We start from the raw sequence: 22,312 nt of genomic DNA on the forward strand, positions 1-22,312 counted from the left end.
GTCTGTGTGCTTAGACCAGAGGTTTTCAAAGTGGGGTGCGCCCACCTAGGGGGGGCATGGAGGAACATTCGGGAGAGGGGGTGAGCGGCAACACCAGGCGGCTCATGTCAAGCCCGCATGGCGGGGTTCAGGGCAGCCCCCATGGGGGGGCAGGGAGTGAGCACTCTGTTATACCCTGACACCCCAAGATTTACCACTGTCATGTAATTAGGATATGTCTTATACAAAGTATGCCTTGTGAGGTGTCAGTCTAAAAGTCTTGATCTGCTAGAAAATAATATCTCATTGGATTGTATGTGCTATCGTCATGTGCGAAGTTATGAAGTTTGGCTATGTATGTATTGCTGAAACATGTTCTGAGATTGAAAACACCCACAAGCAGCCTTTCAGGTACGACAGTAAAAAGGCCAAACAGTGTTACTGGCTTATTGAGGAAATGCGCTCAAGGATTACCCTAGGAACTGTGTACAATAAAAACTTCTCAGAGATAGCACTACACAGTGGGAACTGTTTGACCCAGGTCAAAGGAAAAAGAGCTTTCCAGCAAGTGGGGAGAAGATATAAAAGGGGGGAAATTACATTATGGGGGGACCTTGCTCTCCCTGCAACAACACACCTGAGGAACAAAGACTGAACTGTGGGAAGTGATGGTCCCAGACTGGAAGGATTTTTAGCCTGTGTATGAAAACCTGGGAAAGCCAAAGCAACTTAAGAATCTTCCAACCTGTTTATCACTAAGGGTGAGAATTTGCTAATTTATATCTTACCTATCTAGTATGTTAAACTCAGTTTGCAGTTTTTGTTTATTTACTAAGGTAATCTACTTTGATCTGTTTGCTATCGCCTATAATCACTTAAAATTTACCTTTTTGTAGTTTAATAAACTTATTTCTTGTTTATAACATAACCCAGTTTGTGCAGTTTATATCTGGGGGGTGGCAAGAAGCTGTGTATATCTCTCTCCACATTGAGGGGGAGGGTGAATTTCTATGAGCTTGTGCTGTACAGATTTTTCTATACAGTGCAAGAGAGTATTATTTTGGGTTTATTTCCCAAAAGAGGTGTGCACATGAATGCTGGGTGAGTCCTCTCACACAGAGCTGACTTCAGTCTGTGTCTGCAGCTGGGTGTGGCCCTACCTGCGTGTGTGTCTGTGTGCGCATGCTGCAAGGGGCTGGAGAGCCTAATTCAGCAAAACAGGGAGAGGGAATCCAGGCTGGTGGAGCAGGAGAGGCTCAGTGAAACCCCAGTACATCAGGTGGCATCCTGGATGGCGGGGTCCAACCCGTCACAGTGGCGTAGTAAAGCAGGGTAATGTGCACAGCTTATTGCTCTGAAACACTGGTGGTGATTTCAAGTGTGTTGGCTAGAGAACAGACAAAGTGGTTACTGGTTTGTTATTTTCTATTTGCTTATCCTATTGGGATCCAGGAAGTGGGTGGGCGGAAGGGGAGGATCCACGGGACCTGGAAGCCAAGTGATTCCGGGGGATAACTAATGAAATAACAGGACAGGAGTGCGGTCAAAGGGTCAAACGAAGGGAACCTGACGGGGACTGTTTGCTTATTTCGGGCAAGAGAAATAGGAACAGGAAAAGCAGGAAAATGAGTGAAAGTGTGTAATTCTACAGAGTACGTGAAATATAACTGCCCCAAATTGAAGGAAAATAAGCCCCCCTCCCCCCGGTCTCCTGTTGGCTCAGTTGTCCTCAGTCCCGGAGGGTACCCCCACAATTTATCACACCTGCATGATGGACACCAGACCTGGTGAACCAGACAAGGAGCACATTAATGTTGTCAAGATTGATGGCACAGAGTGCCTGGGTTGAAGGGATACTGGGGCCCAGTTCTCCCTGATTCGACCAAGTGTGGTCCCAGAGGCAAACGGCCAGTATTAAGGGGGTGAGGCCGGAAAGGTTCCCCATACCACTACAAAGGTTTGTGTGGAGTGGGAAGGTTTGGAAGGTGATTTACTTTTAGGGATCCTAGAGGGCATCCCGGTAGACATGTTGGTAGGGAACAATTTTTTCCACAAGGCCAGGACTGTTGGTGCGGTAACTCACAGCATGAAGGAGTATTGTGTAGGGTCCTCGAAGGGGGAGGAGAGTGTATTGCCTATCAGTGAGAAGGCTGTTCCAGCTGGTGGCTGCAAGCCTGTCGCAGCTAAACCAGGGATAGATTCTGCTCTAGGGAGCACGGAGGTGTGTGTCTCGGAGGGAAGCCCGGAGAAGGGTGTTGGAACCTTAGAATCCACAGAGCAGGTAGGTGTGGGTTCCACTGGCACTGCAGTGCAGGATGGCAGCATGGTTCCAGGTGTGGGAGATGCAGAGTCAGGCCTCTGCCCAACTGAAAGCAATAGGTCCCCAGGGCTGGGGGTAGGAGAGATGTTGTCAGTGTCTGAGGACATTATCCCAAGTATTAGCTGTCAGGAATTTGCAGCTAAGCTCTCCTGCGTCCCTTACCTGTCATACAGGAGGCATTCCTAAGGATGGCAATGGACATGGTGGGTCCTATGCCACGCCCCACTTGGAGAGAGAACAAGTATATCTCAGTGGTGGTGGATTTTGCCACTAGATACCCTGAGGCAGCCACTCTGTCTAATATAGAAGCTGAGACAGTTACAAGAGCCCTACTCAGTACATTTAGCAAAGTGGGCTTCCCTAAGGAGATTTTGTCTGATTGGGGAGAAAACTTTATGTTGCAGTTATTCAACGAGCTATTGAATGTGTGTGGTGTGAAACAACTTAAGACTGCCCCCAGTGGGTTGGTGGAAAGGTTCAATAGGACCCTAAAATCCCTGCTGGGAATGTATGCCAAGAAAAGGGGCCAAAGTTGGGACAAGTTATGGCCGTTCCTGCTGTATGCTTACAGGGAGGTACCACAAGAGTCCACAGGATTGTCTCCATTTGACCTTCTATATGGGAGAAAAGTGAGGGGACCCCCTCGATCTCATTTAAAAAAAAAAAGGGGAAAGGGTACGGCGAGGTGTTTTCCAACAAGCCATGGAGAACGCACTTGCTATCCCATAAAATCCTCACCAAAGGGATACAACCCCTCCTTTCCAGGCCTTACAGGGCCACCAGTAGAGTGAAAGAGCAAATTCATACAGAGATACAAATATTTGAGAGTAATTAAGGAATCTGATAGCTCGTGGGCATCCCCTGTGGTCTCGGTCCCCAAAAGGGATGGTTCTGTAAGATTTTGTGTGGACTATAGAAAACTTAATGCTGTTACTGTAACAGACGCGTACCCCATGCCAAGAATTGATATGCTGGATGTGCTGAGCCAAGCCAAATACCTCAGTACTTTTGATTTAACTAGAAGTTATTGGCAGATCCCTCTGGAGAAGGAGGCACAGCAAAAATCTGCTTTTATCACTGATATAGGGCTCTGTGAATTCAGTGTTACCTTTTGGTTTGGTCAATGCTGGTGCAACCTTCCAGAGACTGGTCAACAAAGCGTTAAACGGTTTACAGAGCTTTGCAAGGGCATATACAGATGACATCGTTGTATTCAGCAACACATGGGATAACCACAAGAAGCACCTGGGGGTTGTGCTGTCAAAGCTCAAAGAGGCTGGTCTAACCATAAAACCCTCTAAGTGAAAGATAGGTGCAGCCAAAGTCCCTTATCTAGGACATTGGGTTAGGGGTGGGGGGCAAATATCCCCTAACCCTCTTAAGTTGGAAGCCATTGTATATTGGCCTGTGCCCCAAACTAAAAGGCAGGTCCAATCCTTCACAGGCTTGGCAAACTATTACAGGAGGGGGAGGGTTCAGCGCCATTCTATCCCCAATCACGGACTTATGTAAAAAGAATCAACCTACTAAGGTGATTTGGTCAGGCGTGCCAGAAAGGTTTTGATAAGGTAAAGGCACTCTTGTCTGCAAAGTGCTAGCCAGCCCTGACTTTGATAAGAGTTTTGAATTATGTACCGATGCATCCAACACTGGCAAACGGGAGGACGACAAAAAGCACCCCATTGCCTTCCTAAGTAAAAAGCTGTCCCCTACTGAACAGAATTACTCTGTCATAGAAATGGAGTGCAAGACGGTATTATTTTGGGCTTATCTCCCAAAAGGGGTGTGCACGTGAGTGCTGGGTGAGTCCTCTCACACAGAGCTGACTTCAGTCTGTGTCTGCAGCTGGGTGTGGCCCTATCTGTGCGTGTGCGCTGCAAGAGGCCGGAGAGCCAAATTCAGCAAAACAGGGAGAGGGAATTCAGGCTGGTGGAGCAGGAGAGGCTCAGTGAAACCCTAGTACATCAGGTAGTGTCCCGGACGGGGGGGTCCAACCCATGTCACACTCCCCCAACTCCCTGACTCACCATAATGGGACACCCACCCTGTGAGTCAGTGTCAGCATCCTCCGTGGCTGTGTTGATTTCTTCTCCCGGCAGCCTCCATTCCCAGCTCTGGCTCTGCTCCTAGAGACTGTCGCACCTGCCTTCCCCCACCCTGAAAACCTGATGGGGGAGGTGTAGAGGGGCCGGTGGGGCAGCCTGGCTGCAAGGTAGAAGCATCCTGCTGAGGAAGCCTTGGCTGTGCCATTGGTAGGTATCTGTGTATTTGAAACTTACAAGTGTAGGTAATTTTAATTAAAGTTGGGTTAAGGTCACTGTTAGGTTTGAGTAGGCTACCAAGCATATTTTTGCATGTGTTTATTTTTGTCTGGGTTAGGAGGGGCTCAAGCAAAAATTGTAACTCAGAGGGGGGGGGGCTCAGCTCAAAAACTTTGCAAACTGCTAGTTTAGTCCTGGTCCAGCAGCTGTGAACCCAGCTGCCAGTATACAGCCCCACTCTGGCTTCCACCAGCCTTGGTTACAACCAGCACAGTGACTCTAACACACTTCCAGTCCTGAATTTCCCCAATACCATGTGCCCTAAAGTATCCACCCCTCTTTGGACAGCTTAGAGAAATAATAAGGTTCGTAGCTCCTGTAAAGAAACAAAACTACATCACAGCTTTTTAACTTACTGCGGTAAATACATACTTCCATTTAAAGACAGCACTGAGTTGGTTTATGATAAAAAAGAAATAAATTTATTTACAAAATATGCAAAGGATTTAGTGAGTTCAAGTATAAAGAATCAAGATAATTACAAGTAAAACAAAATAAAATGTGCTTCTAAAAGTCTAAAACTTAATCTAGCAAGATACAATATTTGCCCAAGCAGGCTTCTCACCTATATTCAGTTCCCAAAGATTTCAACTTCCCACTTGCTTGAAGGACCCAACTTTCTCAGCTTGCAAGAGCTCTGTTCCCTTGTCTGTCTAATGATGGATGCCAAGATGGACTCTGTCCTTCCGTATATCTTTCAAAGTTCAATGAACTTGTTTCAAGAGGCAGAATGACCTCATGCTGTTCTCCCCTTTCTGTGGGCTTCACATTCCCCTGCATGTAAATTGGGCTTCCATTGTTTTGATTCTACCATGTATAATTTACGTAGGAGATAGGTAAATAGCTGCCCCCATCCTGTCTGGGTGGGAGCTGTTCCTTCTTTGTTCGACCACACTCTTTAAATCATCATATCAATGGGCATTCATAATTCCTCCTATAGTATTAATACATACCCTGGTGATTAATATCATTGTAAAATGTGTCATTAGCTTTCAGAAAAGAGCTCACTCTATACATTGTATACTACAGTAATATTGAATTCAATCATTTGATTCATTTCTTTATCACTTGAGATTCAGCCCCCATGCCTTTGCAAAAGATTCTTCTGAAAAGTAAAACTCAGACCAAACTTCTCTCTCCTGCTGGATATAGATGTCATGCTGTCTTCTCCCGAACTTGCTAGTGTTAGGTTTGCCTCCACCCCTTGTTAGCTTGATGGGTCTATTTACTGCTTATATGTAAACTGAGGTAAACACTCATTTCTTTGTTTAGGATAGACCTGTTTAATAACTCCCATGACATACCTGGTCTATGCACACTTTAGTTATTCCAGCATATATCCGTAACTGTTAATACCCATCGTGTATATACATCACGCAAGAATATTAATGATCAGTGAGTTATCAATTTTCAACTGATACCTCACAGAGCATATTTTGTACAAAGATTATTACAATAGTGAGTAGGGTGTGTATATAGGGGTGCTTAGTGTCACAGGAACCAGTACAAAACCCTAATTCAATAAAGAGAGGTGAAGTTTATAGGAAGCAAGGTAACATGTAAGAGAAGGTCAGGTTCACTGAAGTGAAAGTGAGCTAATAAAGGAAAAGCAAAGGAAGAAACCATCCTATTGCCACTTTTTTCACCTGTCAGTGCCTGTAAAAGCTCCTGTTTTATTTCAAAATGTCTGTTTTCTGTACATGGACTTTTTTTTATTGCTGCTTTGAATTGTAACGTGGTCAGTTTTCTCCCCACTATCACTCTGTCTTGCTTTTGAGGTTTCTCCTTCCCATTAAATACCTCTGAGTACTTTTTCCTTGACTGTATTAGCTTCAGCTTGTCCAAAAGCTATCGTATTGCATTGTTTTCTGCTCATTTTTCTGAGTTTTTGTATTATTGCTGTACTCATTGGTATTTGTAGCTTCTCTGAATTAGTATCAACTACGCATTCCACTAAACGCTGTTAGCTCGTTTTTCTAGGTTCTTAATGAAATTTAAATAATTCTTGGTTTTTGATGGCTGATAGTCATTTCTCTGTTCTTTTGTGTCTTGAATCCAAACTCAGAGACTTTTCCAACTATACTCTTCAAAGTTGACTTATTGTGCATACAAGATCGTCACACAAGACCTTGTCTGTACCTGTTTTTACATCTCCCATCTCCTGTGTAAACTGTACTTATTTCTGTTGACAGTCAAGTTTTGAGAATTCTACCATATTTGTTTACTCTTTGGTTCATAGATTCATAAAATTGGGATTAGATCAGAATTAGTTTTTAAAGAATGTAATAACTTTTGTTATTACTATATAACATACTACGCCTCACTCAGACAATTATGCCAAATATGTTTTGCTCTCTATTCAAATATTCAGTCAACACAATATGTTACTACTAGAATCTAAATGAGAGGCTGATGCACTTGCTTTATAAGCTTGCAAATTAAGTAGTTAATCAATTTTCCCGGGATGTTCTCCTTTGCAGTATGTGGTGCTGACTCATATGGGCTCTATCTTCTTCCTTCATCATCAAGCACTGTGTAAATGAAACTTGGTCCCATTGGGCATTCACTGATCATGACATTGTAAATCCTCTAGATGGAAATTATTGTCTTACTGCTTTTTGCTATGTCTCTTTCCTGAACACTGGTGGAATACAAACCAAACAATTATGTATATTAACGCAAGGCATGCTTAAAAGCTAATAGTGAAGAATGTGCAATGGAAAGATAGGCTACTGTACAATTCATATTATACTACCAGCGTGGTACAACATGCTGACTAGAAAAATAAGTAAGTAAAAGTTCTGTAAAGTCTTCTTACTATAAGGTATTTAGGAACAAAAATTGCTGTGCTAGCGTAATACCAACAGACCCCAGTAGTCGTATGGCCAGTATCAAACCTGGGACCTATGAAGCTTAATGCATGAGCCTCTACTGCATGAGCTACAAGACACACCTCTCTTAGTTGAGGCAGTAGCCAACTCATCAATCTTTAGCTGCCACTAGAGGAGGACAGAGTGCCACACCAAGCAGGCATGGGTTACAGTAGCATGATATTATGCTGTAGTTTATTAAATAGCAAAATATATTGTAAACTTCTTTGAGCAAATTCAAGGAAAAATCATTGTTAGTTTTCAAATTACAATGCAGTCCTATGAAAATTGTGGGAATAGGAACTAAGATGGAGCAGAAATGTAATATTATTATTTCTATTGTAGTAGCATTTTGAAGTCTCAATTAGGATTGGTTCCCCATTGTTCCTAGTCCCTATATAAATGGGGTAGAAGGACATTTTTTGTCCCAAAGAGCTTCAATGTAATTCTCAGTTCTATGATTCCTATATAGTGCTTGGACAAACATTGATCTTTTTTATAAGACAAACAGATTTCTATATTTCCTGGGTTTCTTTCCTATTTCTTTTGTCTATCATTCGTATTGTGCAAAGGTAGTCAGATCTGTAAGAATTACTTTGTTCTGTCTCAGATTGTCTCTGAGCTTTTCCATTATGAAAATATGCTATGCTCTCCTGAACTACAGGATACCATCAAGGGATTCTTTCCTCTTTCAGAATTCTTCTAGGCACACCTTAATGTTATCAAGTGTGGTCCAAACTTGTATTATGGAATTCAAACAGAAACCAAAACTGTTTTAAGAGCCCTAATACTTTATTTTGATTGCAGAGGCACTCACTGTACTTTCCTTGTTCAAACTATTGATAGCATTGCCTTTGTTCAGTAGCATAGGAACACAGGAATTTCCATACTTAGTCAGACCAGCAGTCCAGTCCACTTTTTCTGAAGCCTCAGTGACTAAAAGTACCTAATCTTTATTGCCACAAAAGAGCAGGTCCGGCGTAGGTATTGTCTTCATATTTGCCGTGGTGAAGACTGATGCAAAGAAACCATTGCCTTATTCTTTTCTTCCTTAATTTTTCCCTCTTATCCCAGGTGAGCCAGAGCAGACACACTGATTCTTTTGCAGGTCCCCAGCTTCTGACATACTTAAAAAATCTTTTGTTTGTTTTTACATCTTGTTACACTTTGATGCATCCCAGAATCGCAGTCCAAAAAAGAAGCAAGACACACACGTTTTGATTGACAAACTACCTAATAACCTTGAATCAGTTAGGTCAGGAATAGTTTGAACAACACGTAAGTGAACAGCAGATATGTAGCAGCAGGCCCTGAGTAGCTACACCCACCCAGTGCTATGCACACAAACAAACTTGAACAGGAACACTGAATTCAGAGAGCAGGAATAGAAAGAACACACACCCCAATCATCACAATTTCTTTCCTTTCTCCTGAAAAGTTCACAGTAGTTGGCCAGAGGCACTAGGTGATCCTATGGCCATAAGTTATACCTCTAATGCAGCTCAAGGAGTGGATGCTATTGCTATGGTGCAACTTCCCCAACTGGCCACATTACATAATCATAGGCAGAAAGAGCATCCTCTTCCCTATCTGTTCCCCTTTCTGCAGACAGTATATTTTGCTAGTTAAATGCACTTGCCACACTCCATCACAGGCAGCCTGCAAGATCATGTCATGATTATTGAAAATACTTACAAACCCTTACCTAACACACACTGTTTGTTGAGGATAGAATACTGGGAGTGTTGCATGGATATTGAAACTTGCATATTTTCTAGTCACCTCAGTCGGCTTTAAGGATAGTGAAGATAGCTCAGTGGTTTGAGCATTGGCCTGCTAAACCCAAGGTTGTGAGTTCAGTCCTTGAGGGGGCCACTTAGGGATCTGGGGCAAAATCAGTACTTGGTCCTGCTAGTGAAGGCAAGGGGGCTGGACTCGATGACCTTTCAAGGTCCCTTCCAGTTCTAGGAGATAGGATATCTCCATTAATTATTTTTTTTTAAAGAGATTGGATGAACCTTTCCCATCAGCATAGACAACTTGATCCTCATAGGTTGATTGAAGAGCTGTTACAATGAGGTTTTGCCAATACTTTCATGAGGGGTACTCCTAATATTGTATAAAGCCTGACTTAATGCAATCTTGCATCTTGATGATCCTCCAGTATGCGAGCTACATACTTATTTAGAGTCCCATGCATTCTCTCCACTATCCCATTTCCTTGGGCATAGTACACAGCAGATTGGTAATGTACTGTTCCAATACTTGTCAGCCTTCAAACTGTCTTGATACAAAAGGTGTCCTATTATCTGAAACAATGCTCTCTGGTAGGCCAAAAGTAGCAAATAAAGTGGTTAAACAAGAAATGAGCTCTGATCCATAGGTCCTTCCACCTCCTGAATTATACTATTATCTTTCATGTTTTGCATTTCTGCTTGGATCTTGTGCACAAATACAGGAGATACACAACGTGCAGGTGGTGCAAAGGGCTTGGTACTCAAATGCAGCTGTAGAGAGTACGCATATTCTACTCCTGGGGGAATTCTGTGCCACTGTGCAATGCAGAATTTTGCAGAAATTAATGTTGTGTGCACAGAAATGGGCTGCAGTGCTGCTGGCCGCAACTAGGGGCTGCTGAATCCGGCAGAGCCCAGTTCGCACATAGAAGACACTGCTGGGGGAGGGGGAGGGAACTAGAGAGTTCCCGACAGCTGTAGTTCCCTGCACGCCCTGAGAGAAGGCAATGGCAGCATGCAGGCAACTCCACACACGCCTGGGACCAAGCATCAGGCTGTTTTCCCCTTTGGATACCTAAGCTCTGGGGGGAGGGGGAAGGGGGGGTCCTGGTATCTGGGCTAGGGGGGCCCTGCAGCTGGGCTCTGGGTCGGGAGGGGGTGTGGGTATCTGGGCAAGAGGGGGCCCCGCAGCTGGGCTCGTGGTGGTGGGGTGTATTGGCTGGGGAGGGGGGCGTGGCTGGGCTGGCCTTGGGGGGTGAGGGGGTAGAGAAACAGGAACTGGGTTATCATGGGGGTTTCTTTAACTCTCTACTCCTGGGGGAATTTTCTTGTGTGTCTGTATTGTTACAGATATACTTGCTGACAGGTATTTTGAAATAAATTACCAAAATAATTGAAAGTGGGGTGATTATGTAGTGTTATTTTGACAAATAAAATTTTAAAATACTGTGTGCAGAATTTTTAAATTTTTGATGCAAAATTCCCCCAGGAGTAATATTCCAGGGACAGAACACTATCACCATTAAATAACTCATGGTGTAGTTGAAAGATAGTTTTGGATATCGCTTTCTATTCTAGCTGACATAAACACGCATGAGGTGTCCTGTGTGAGTTGATGGGTAATACCAAGCCGTAAGCACAGATCATAGGACAATAATGGAACGACATTCACAGCTATGCACTGAACAATGTAAAAATTTTGCAGTCAAGACTATGCCTTTGTAGAGCACAGAACTTACAACATCAGCCACTGTCTGCAAATACAAAGCCCAAACATTTTTAACCACTGTCGGGAGGCAAATGTCCAGCATGTGAACTAACCCAGAAGGAAGAATGTTAACATCAGCACCCATATCCACTATGCACTTCAGTGGAGGGCCATTAATATCCATGATAGCAAATACTAGCTCCAGTGCCTTGCCACATGAGAAAATCATACTAAGGGAAACATCAGGGATCCCAGTAAAGGTGGTCTCATGCAGCTTCACATGCACTTCATGTAGGGTGACCAGACAGCAAGTGTGAAAAATCGGGACTGGGATGGGAGGTAATAGCAGACTATATAAGAAAAGGACCCAAAAATCGGGATTGTCCCTATAAAATTGGGACATCTGGTCACCCTAACTTCATGCCTCCTGTCTTTGTGAACCAGTGTACCTCTGCATAGTGTCCTTCCTTTCCACAAGCACAACACATAGGCCAGGTCTACACTAACCCCCTAATTCGAACTAAGGTACGCAACTTCAGCTACGTGAATAACGTAGCTGAAGTTCGAAGTACCTTAGTTCGAACTTACCTCGGTCCACCCGCGGCAGGCAGGCTCCCCCGTCGACTCCGCGGTACTCCTCTCGTCTAGCTGGAGTACCGCAGTCGACGGCGAGCACTTCCTGGTTCGACTTATCGCGTCCAGACAAGACGCGATAAGTCGAACCCAGAAGTTCGATCGCTCGCCGCCGAACTACCGGGTAAGTGTAGATCTACCCATAGCAGTGCTAGCTGGGCAGGGAGGGAAATTGGCCAAGTGATCCGGACTACCGCACCAGAAACTGCCAACTTGGCAACGTTTACTGCCATAGTCATGGAGCAGGAATAAGTAGTGTCATGTGACTGGGCTACAGAAGTAGGAGCAGCAGCTGATGGTTTAAGCATAGACACAAAGGTAACAGCAGTCTGACAGACACAATCTTCCAGCCCGAGCCCTTTCCAATGCCTTGCTCTTAGCAACCATAGCATCAAAAGTTATCATTCTAGCATCTTCAGTCATTAACGGGTCCCCCAGGTGGTCATTGGTTGTGCCAGTCACAAAAATATCATCATAACATCCCCAAAATCACAATCCTGGGCCAACTCCACAAATGACATGCAAGCTCACATATGGTTTCATTAAGTTGCTGGTGAGTTTCAAAAAATGTTTTCTTTTTTATTAGAACAGAATCTCCAGTGCTGAAATACTTGAGGCACTGCACAGACGCCTCAAAGGACGACTTGGGTTCTGGGAGTGCATCATAAATATTAATGTCAACATGGCCTAAGTAGTTCTGCAGCAAGGGTAACCTAGCAGCATCAGAGAGTTACATGATCTGCACATAGTTTTCAAAATTCTGAATAAAGTCTGGCTAGTCATCAGCCTAAGGATGTCCAGGCAGCATAGTTTGCACATTAGAAACACTTGTTGCCATAATGTTATGCTCTGATGCATCCCAGAATAGCAGTCCAAACCCCCTCCTCCCCCCCAAAAAAGCAAGACCTGCAGGTAGGTTGTTAATCAAAAGATGTAATAACCCTGAACCCGTTAGATTAGCAACAGTCTAAACAAAATGTAAGTCTGAACTGCAGATATGTAGCAGTGGGCCTTTAATACCTGTACACCCTATGCTATGCATACATACAGCCTTAATCAAGAACAGGAACCAGGAAAAAAAACACGAACAAGGAGCAAGATGTTGGAAGGCAACACCCACACCAGTGATCACCTACCTTTAACTGTTTGCTCTTTGAACTCCATTTTGGCCCTTTAATTTCTTGTTTAATGCCATCTATAATTTAGGCTTCTGTTTATTGGTTTCACTAGGGTCAGAGTTCCAAATCTTGAAGGATTTCTGTTTTGGCTCAAATAGGCTCTCAAACCTTGCCATTTAGCCATGATTGTTTCCTCCTTGTCTTCCTGGTTCCCTTTTTGGTGGTGTATTGATATTTCAGGGGCAGAATTTTAAGTTTTTAAGAGGTTTAATTTGTTAGCCTACCGGCTGTTTTGTTAACAGTTAAATTTAGAGCATACTTCCCTGTAGTGCCTAACTCCCACTCAGTCCATTCTTCCCTGTGCTCACTCCATCTTTTTCCTTCTCGCTCGGTAGCAGTAGAAACTTTCATAATTGAACAAATTTTCAAACTCTTGTCAGGCAACGTGGAGGAAGCACTGCTGAGCACCACAGTCATGATGGTTGTTTATATGGACAAGGTGCTCCAGCTGTATTGGCAATAGGATGACCAAAATGTCCATGCAATTTAAGATGTGGAAGGCCACTTTCCTCAGCATGTGTGTAGAGCTCGCCATGGTGCTACGGTGACAGAGCACCAATGTGTGAGTCTCCCTCAAAGCAGAGAAACATGTGCTCCGAGAGAAGCTTGCCTTCTTTGTTTGCTACGAGTCGGTGGCTAATTCATTTGGTTTTGAAAATCAACTGTCGGAACTGTTGTCATAGAGATGTGTGTTGCTGCCCTGGATAATAAAGCTTGGCAATCCAAATTTGTGAGTAATCTCCGGTGAATGCTTGGGGTTGCGGAATTGTATCGGGGCCACTGATGGGACACACATGTCTTCTATTTGTCTGTCCCCCTGCTCCCCTCCCATATGCTCCCCTCCCATACAGTCCCCAAACAGGCCTTGGAGTTCATCAGCAGAAAAAAAGGTATTTTTTCATGATCATGCAAGGCCTGTTTGATCACCATGGCAAGTTCACTAAATTAATGTGGGGGGTTGGTCTAGAGAGGTCCATGGTGCTAGGAACTTTAGCAACTAGGTGCAATGAAAAATGGAACTTTTGCTCCTAAAATCACTACGAACATTGATGGTGGTGTGTTTCCAGCTTTATTCTACCTGAAGTGATATAGTTAATTTGAAATTGGCGTACAACTCTTATAATGATATAACTCATTCCAAAATAGTTCTCTCTCTTCCAAAGCAGTTATAGTGGGATAAAATGCGAAATAAAGCACACACAAAAAAATCGCTTATGTGGATGCAAGACAGTTTATACTGGAATAAACTAAAGATACATTGAAAAAACTTTGCCATGTAGACAAGGCCTGAGACATACACTCTATGGAAGATAGATCATATTCCCTACTTTCCTTCCTCTCTTCTCAAGGAGGTTTTTCATCCACTAAGTTATAGAAATACAACCAGACCTTCTAATCAAGGGTGGGTTGGGCCCACCTTTGTAGAACTCTTCATAGAAATTTAAAAAAAAAAGTTTTAATAATTGGAAACCACTAAGAAAATTGTATTAAAAAATACAAGAGCTAGGGCTGTCAAGCGATTAAAAAAATTAATCGTGATTAGCAACACAATTAATGGTGCTGTTAAACAATAGAATACCATTTATTTAAATATTTTAGATGTTTTCTACATTTTCAAATATATTGATTTCAATTACAACCCAGAAAACAAAGTGTACAGTGCTCACTTTATATTTATTTTTATTACAAATATTTGCACTGTAAAAAAACAAAAGAAATAGTATTTTTCAATTCACCTAATACAAGTAATGTAGTTCATCTCTTTATCATGAAAGTCAAACTTACAAATGTAGTTATTTTTATTACATAACGGCACTCAAAAATAAAACAATGTAAAACTTTAGAGCCTACAAATCCCATCAGTCCTACTTCTTGTTCAACCAATTGATTAGACAAACAAGTTTATTTACATTTGCAGAAGATAATGCTTCCTGCTTCTTGTTTACAATGTCACCTGAAAGTCAGAACATGCATTTGCATAGCACTGTTGTAGCTGGCGTCGCAAGATATTTACATGCTAGATGCACTAAAGATTCATATGTCCCTTGATGCTTCAACCATAATTCCAGAGGACATGCGTCCATGCTGATGACGGGTTCTGCTCTGTAACGATGCAAAGCAGTGCAGACTGAAGCGTGTTCATTTTTATCTTCTGAGTCAGATGCCACCAGCAGAAGGTTGATTTTCTCTTTTGGTGATTTGGGCAGCGGCGGCTCCAGGCACCAGCGCTCCAAGCGCATGCCTGGGGCGGCAAGCTGCGGGGGGCGCCCTGCCGGTCCCTGCGAGGGCGGCATCAGGCTGCCTTTGGCCGCATGCCTGCGGGAGGTCCTCCGGTCCTGCGGATTCGGCGGCAATTCGGCAGCAGATACTCTGAAGCTGCGGGACCGGCGGACCTCCCGCAGGCATGCCGCCGAATCCGCGGGACCGGGGATCTCCTGCAGGCAGGCCGCCAAAGGCAGCCTGCCTGCCGTGCTTGGGGTGGCAAAAAAGCTAGAGCCGCCCCTGGATTTGGGTTATGTAGTTTTGGCATCAGAGTGTTGCTCTTTTAAGACTTCTGAAAGCAAGCTCCACACCTCATCCCTCTCAGATTTTGGAAGGCACTTCAGATTCTTAAATCTTGGGTCAAGTGCTGTAGCTACCTTTAGAAATCTCACATTGGTACCTTCTTTGCATTTTGTGAAATCTGCAGTGAAAGTGTTCTTAAAACGAACAACATGCTGGGTCATCATTCGAGACTGCTATAACATGAAATATAAGGTAGAATGTGGGTTAAAACACAGAGCAGGAGACATACAATTTTCCCCCAAGGAGTTAAGTCACAAATTTAATTAGCGCATTATTTTTTTTAATGAGCATCATCAGCATGGAAACATGTCCTCTGGAACGATGGCCAAAGCATGAAGAGGCATATGAATCTTTAGCGCATCTGGCACGTAAACATCTTGCGACGCCAGCTATAACTGTGCCATGCGAACGCCTGTTCTCACTTTCAGGTGACATTGTAATTAAGAAGTGGGCAGCATTATCTCCTGTAAATGTAAACAAACTTGTTTCTCTTAGTGAGTGGCTGAACAACAAGTAGGACTGAATGGACTTGTAGGTGCTAAAGTTTTACATTGTTTTGTTTTTGAGTGCTGTTATGTAATAAAAAAACTACATTTGTAAGTTGCACTTTCATGATAAAGAGATTGCACTACAGTACTTGTATAAGGTGAATTGAAAAATACTATTTCTTTTGTTTATCATTTTTACAGTGCAAATATTTGCAATAAAAACAATATAAAGTGAGCACTTTACACTTTGTATTCTGTGTTGTAATTGAAATCAATATATTTGAAAATGTAGAAAAACATCCAGAAATATTCAATAAATGTCAATTGGTATTCTATTAACAGTGTGATTAAGCGCGATTCCGTTTTTTTAATCGCAATTAATTTTTTTTAGTTAATCACGTGAGTTCACTGTGACTAATCGACAGCTCTAGTAAGAGCACATAACCTTTCCTGACTAATTTATCTACAGTTGAATGTTTGTTTCAAATCCATAGTGTATGCCGCCTATAGAGGGAGGTTAAAATACAGAACAAATATATTTTTAGCAGTTTTTACAGCAGGCTTATTTGTCATAAAACTTAAACTGAATCAATAGCCAAAGGTTTTTGTGGACTTTTCTGAAGTATCTCAGAGTTTAGGCTTTGGTATTAATACAAAATGTAGGTATTCTCCGCATCCAATGATGGGCCTGGGACATAAACATGATTCAACGAGAAGCATCATACAGTGATGGAAATAATCTCAAACTGTTGAGTGTATTCATAAGGAAGAATGATGATCTTTCAAAATTAGATGCTTACATGAAGACATCAGACAAGATAATCACAAGTTTTGTCATATAAGAAGAAAATTTTGATGTAGAAACATCTTGTGTTTAATTGAAAATCATAAAATGTGTGTAAAATCAGGACTTTAAGATTTTTTATTTTTTTTTCAGAAGCAGCCTAATGTCTCATCTCATTCTTAGACTTGTAGGGCTTAGTAATAATGGGACACTTCTTGTACTGTTCGGCCAATTTAGAAGTGCTACTCAAGAGACATTGATGTGTCTTCCTTGTTGATTGAAGGCTTGACTAGTTGCCCTATGGCTATGGGTTAAAAAGTTATGTAGAGCAAAGGAGTGAATGAAAATTTTAGGCACTCTAATTAGAGTGGCTAACTTTTCACTTAGTCACTGCCCTGCAAATGTGATTTTTTTTTCCTTTTTGTTTAAACTTTTTCTGGGTTTAATGCCCAAAGGATTGCTTGTTCTAAGATCATTTTCTGCCAGTAAAAGCAGAAATTGTGAGAGGCAGGAATATTTCACGTTGGAAAAAGTAGCATAACACTCCTGCTTCCTTCAATATTTTTGAGAACCAGTACTGGCTTTTCCGTTGTGGCAGATAAAAGAGTAAGAGTGCTGGCCCTCCTTGATGTGTGGACACAACAGTACTACTCACATGTGTAAAGTTATTCACATAAGTATGTGTTTACAGGATTGGAGCCTAAGATTTTACAATCTTTTAGGTAGGGTCAGTGATTTGATAACTTTTTTTTTTTTTTTTTTTTTTTGAAGCACCTAGCTTATTTTTGAGGTGCTATAAACAAGTAATAATTGCTAGTAAACAGGTGACAAACATGCTGTCTATTAATTGCTTAAATGAAACAAATCTAATTAACTTATGGAAAGGTCTGAATGTAATTGTCATTCTTATTAAAAATTGGCTGCTTTGTAGGTTTCCAGAGTGGAGCTGATGCTGTTTGACATTTAAAACCCTAAATGAATTAGTATCTTCCTTCCTGCGAGGCTGTCCCTCTCCCTATGTTGCACTTCCACAGCTGAAGTTTACAGAGGTTTTTCAGTTGGATCCCTCTTGGTATAAAAGAGAAGTTGCTGTTGACGGGGTGTTCTTTGTGAAAGCCTTTTTCCTTTGGAATTTTGCTCCTTCATGCCCTTTAGTCCACAATAGCCTGTATTTGTTCAATTTCAGGGCCTTTTAATAAAAGGGGCTTCTGAGGAAGAGAATAGTGCTTGTGGCATAAAGTATAGAGAAAGTGGAGACCATTTCTTCTTGTCTTTATTGTATTGTTATTAGGTGGTTGGTATATTTTTTAGGATTCCTACATACAAATGCTTGCATTAGTTTATTGTGTTAGGTTGCTCTTGTCACTTTAAAAATAAAAACCAGTAAAAAAGGATGAACTCTTTTAAACTGTGACTCCAAGAGTATAATTTCAATAGTCACATTATATATTTTCTATTGTGTTTTACAGTGAATAATCCTATACCTTCCAACTTGAAGTCAGAAGCAAAAAAGGCAGCTAAAATATTACGAGAATTTACAGAAATAACTTCCAGAAATGGACCTGATAAGATCATACCAGGTTAGTAAGATACAAATTTGTTGCAATTGAAGGGCTCACTTCTTCAGACCTCACTTGGGCAAAACTCTCATTGTCTTCATGATTACCTACTGCGTTCACTGTGCATTTTCTCCAAGTGTAATGAAGACCTGGACCCTATAGCTATAATTTTTGTGAAATGAATTTACTCTTAAGAGGTAAAATTCATTCTTGTCCAGGGGTTCTGTGCTGAATCTTTCTCACAACTTATTCCCCACCCCACCCCACCTCTGCCCATTAGCAAAAGTCACTGTAAGAGTGGCTATGTTGGTGGACATCTGCATGGTGTGGATTGGGGCTCCATATTTGCCCTGTATAGACTGGCACATAGGGAGGACCAGATATAGTAATTAAAACCTGTACATCTGTAGTAGTTTGTTAATATCACCAGAATCCTCAAGGTAGAATTGTAGCCTTAATATACACATTTTTAAGATATGTTATATGGCTAAAAATAATCTCTGTACATTATTTTCCTATGACCCTACTGTAAATCAAAATGGAGGTAAATGGAGTTAAACCAGTATAAAACGATATAAGAGGAGAATCAGGCCATCTGACTCTGTTTCCCACTGTTCTTTTTTTTCTGCCATCTCTATCTTTTTTCCCCTCTGTGTTCTAATTTCCCTTCCTTGTCCCATATTCCAAGGTGTTTTTTTTTAATTTATACTAGTTGTGTTCCAAAAGATATATAATAAAACTAGATTTTCTTTTCTGATGTCATTTTATTATGAGCCCAAGTATTGAATAACAATGGGGATGTTAATCATTTTTATAAAATGATTACAGATTAACCTGGACTCTGTTACTGTTAAAATTCTCCACTTGAAAAATCCATTGAGGCAGGGATGTTGAGTCTCCATTTCTTTTTGTATTTCACTAATTTAGCTCACTTTTTTGTTATAAATTTATTTGTCTCTTTCTTATTCAAAATTGTTAAATGTATGGCTGTTTTTTAAGTCATGATTGTGTTTTAGTATGTTCTTTATGCTCTTTTGAAAATGTTAATTTTTAAATAATTAATATCTGTTTTCAGCCAATGTAATAGCTAAAGCTAAAGGCCTTGCAGTTTTGTCTGTTATCAAAGCCGGATTTTTGGTAACTGCTCGAGGAGGCAGCGGGATTGTATTAGCACGTCTTCCTAATGGAGGTAAGGTGACATTTTCTCAGTCAAACCAAGAATTAGAATGTGTATCTTCCTTTTCTATGTCAGGGGAAACTTCAAAATAAGTGTAATTCATTTTTCTTTCTTCCTTTATTTTTTTCTTTTCTTTTAATAAACTAGAACATAGGAAATGCCATACTGGATCAAACCAGTGATCTGTCTAGTCCAGTAGCCTGTCTCTAAGGCTGATTTTTACATTAGAAAATTTTGTATCTGTTTTCCAGCAACATTGCAGCACTCAGGGGCGGCTCTATGTTTTTTGCCGCCCCAAGCACGGCAGTCAGGCGGCCTTGGGTGGCATGCCTGCGGGCGGTCCGTGGTCACGCGGATTCGGTGGTGTTTCTGCGGGTGATCTGCCGGTCCCGCAGCTTTGGCATACCCGCCGCCGAAACCGCGGGACCGTTGGACCTCCCGCAGGCACGCCGCCAAAGGCCACCTGACGGCCGCCCTCACAGCGACCGGCAGGCTGCCCCCCGCGGCTTGCCGCCCCAGACACACACTTGCTGCGCTGGTGCCTGGAGCCGCCCTGGCAGCAGTAGTGCTGCAAGCACTACTGTTGACTGGACTTAGGTTTTTCAGCATCTTTGTTGGAAAACAGTATGATATTTTCTAATGCACATGCAGTGTAACAATAGCTAGTGCTAGAGCCTTCAGAACAATGTGTAATATCCCCATAGTGAACAATTTTAGAATTGTTTTGAAGCATGAAGGTTAATAGCTCTTGTAATATGTTTAACGTAGTAGGGTATCTACATATTATTATCATTATTATTTGTGTGTGATCTTTTGAAAATGAGTTTCATAGGTAAGTTTTATATGTTGTGTCGGGAAAACAATCCAGTTTTAAACTTGTTACTTTTTAGTGGACTGATTTCGAAGGTCTCACCGCAGCCCTTGCACCACTCCTTAGGAAGAAAACCTTTTACAGGCCAATCTTCAGCACTACTTATGGAGTTCACACGCATGATTATTATTCTAGGAGATCTCAGGCCTGCCGACAGGGAGGGCAAAGAGGTGAATTGCTCAGGAGCCCGGTGATTTAAAAGGGCCCGTGTGGGTGGGATAGATAACGTATTTTTTAAATAAAAATTAAGATTACAAAAAAGAAATCCGGTTTCCTGCTGCTGCTGCTCTGTACAGAGCGCCATCCCTCATGGTTACAGTAACAGTTTGCTAGAGCGCTGCTGCACCCTGCTGGTCTGGCAGTCTGTCAGAGCATCAGCAATAGCAGCCTGGGAAGCATGGAGCTTGCTGCCTCCTCTGGCTGCTCAGGAGCCCCTGAGCCTGAGGAGACTTTAAAGAGGAACAAGTTCCCTCTATGCTACCAGATTTCCTCCCCCAGGGCTGCAGCTCCTCGCCAAACACAAGCCAGCAAGTTCAGCCACCCACTCGAGCCATCCTAAATTTGCCAAGAGGCAGCTGGGACTACCCCCTCCCCCCTTTCACTGATTCTATCATTGGCTGACCAGCTGCTATCACAAGCGCATTATGATGCGCCACCTCCACCGCTCAGCCAAGGAATGAGGCATGGGTTTTCCCTCTGCCTTCACCCCGGCCGCCTCCCAATAGATGTGGCCGCACCATGCTTGCCATCTCCTCATTGCTCTGGGTGTTGATGTCCCACAGCACCAGTAGTGCAGGTATTGTATAGTTGAACTTTGTTGGTCGTATTCAGTTACATCTTGTATATCAGTTTTTTCCTTGTCTTTAGATTACACATGAATCACAATTAGGTGTTTAATTCGCCTAGTTGATACTTTAGGTGTTTTCTTACTTTGTGTTTCTTTAAATGTTTATATATTAATTAATTTAATTCATAATGTATTTATTTAATTTAAATATATAATTCAAAATAACAAATTCTACATCTTACATTTAGTTTCACAGTTTATTTAATACTGGTGCTGTAACTGGAAAAAAAAAAAAGATAACTAGGTCAAGCAACACCACAACTTACGCATAGTGGGTTCTAATGTGTTATCAATAGGATAAAAAGTAGTATCGTAAACCTCAGCCATCCCTTTCTAGGGGGGCAATTGACTTTTCTGCCCTGGGGCCCGGAATTGCTGTCAGCAGGCATGGGAAAGCTACCCAGAATGCAACAATTTACATCCAAATAACCAAATGTACTGGCTTGGGGACTTTTTGAGGGGCAGGTAGGAATCCTGTCCAAAAGAGAAACTGTAAAATAGCTATAATGAGTGCTGAACTAAAGGTTCTGCTTACTGGGTGTCAAAACTATAAGCATTTTGATATCCTGAATATTTCTTCACCTGTGTTCAGATGAGAGGCTAGTTCAACTCTTAGGCCTTGTCTACACTACGAGAGTACTTCGATTTTAGTTAATTCGACTATGTGGAATCGATATTACTAAGTCGAACGTGTGTGTCCACACTAAGGACAGTAATTCGACTTTGTGAGACTTTGTGAGTCCACACTAACGGGGCAAGCGTCGACATTGGAAGCGGTGCACTGTGGGCAGCTATCCCACAGTTCCCGCAGTCCCCCCTGCCCATTGGAATTCTGGGTCGAGCCCCAAATGCCTTCTGGGTAAAAAAATGTGTCGAGGGTGCTTTTGGGCGCCTGTCGTCATCCGTCCGTCACTCAAGCCCTCCCTCCCTCCCTCCCTGAAAGCGCCGGCGGGAAATCAGTTCGCGCGCTTTTCTGATTACTGACAGCGCGGACGCCACAGCAGTGCGAGCATGGATCCCGCTGCGACCATCGCTGCAGTTGTGGCAGTTCTCAACGCCTCGCAGCTTCTCCTCCACCTGTACCAGAGGCAGCTGCAGATCAATCATGAGAGGAGGCTACGGCACTACCGTGACGGCATGAAGTCGGACACTAGCTCCGACCTCTCTGAGAACATGAGACCCAGCGCCCAGGACATCTCGCTGTCACTGGGTCTTGTTGATACTGTTGAACGGCGATTCTGGGCCCGTGAAACCAGCACGGAATGGTGGGACCGCA

The 22,312-nt window shown here is 42.5% G+C and overlaps 1 protein-coding gene across 1 annotated transcript in view; it reads left to right on the forward strand.

Moving 5' to 3' along the window:
• Positions 1-307: 307 nt before the first annotated feature.
• The window catches only part of SH3YL1 (SH3 and SYLF domain containing 1), an 83,901-nt gene continuing 61,896 nt past the window's right edge, over positions 308-22,312 (forward strand). Inside the window, exons 1-3 of the mRNA XM_065401390.1 lie at positions 308-500; positions 18,052-18,162; positions 19,217-19,330. Of these exons, the coding sequence (XP_065257462.1) occupies positions 308-500; positions 18,052-18,162; positions 19,217-19,330 (418 nt within the window). The remainder of the gene's footprint in view (positions 501-18,051; positions 18,163-19,216; positions 19,331-22,312) is intronic.

The sequence above is a fragment of the Emys orbicularis genome, chromosome 3, assembly GCF_028017835.1.
Source record: "Emys orbicularis isolate rEmyOrb1 chromosome 3, rEmyOrb1.hap1, whole genome shotgun sequence".
In the NCBI taxonomy this organism is placed as follows: domain Eukaryota; kingdom Metazoa; phylum Chordata; order Testudines; family Emydidae; genus Emys; species Emys orbicularis.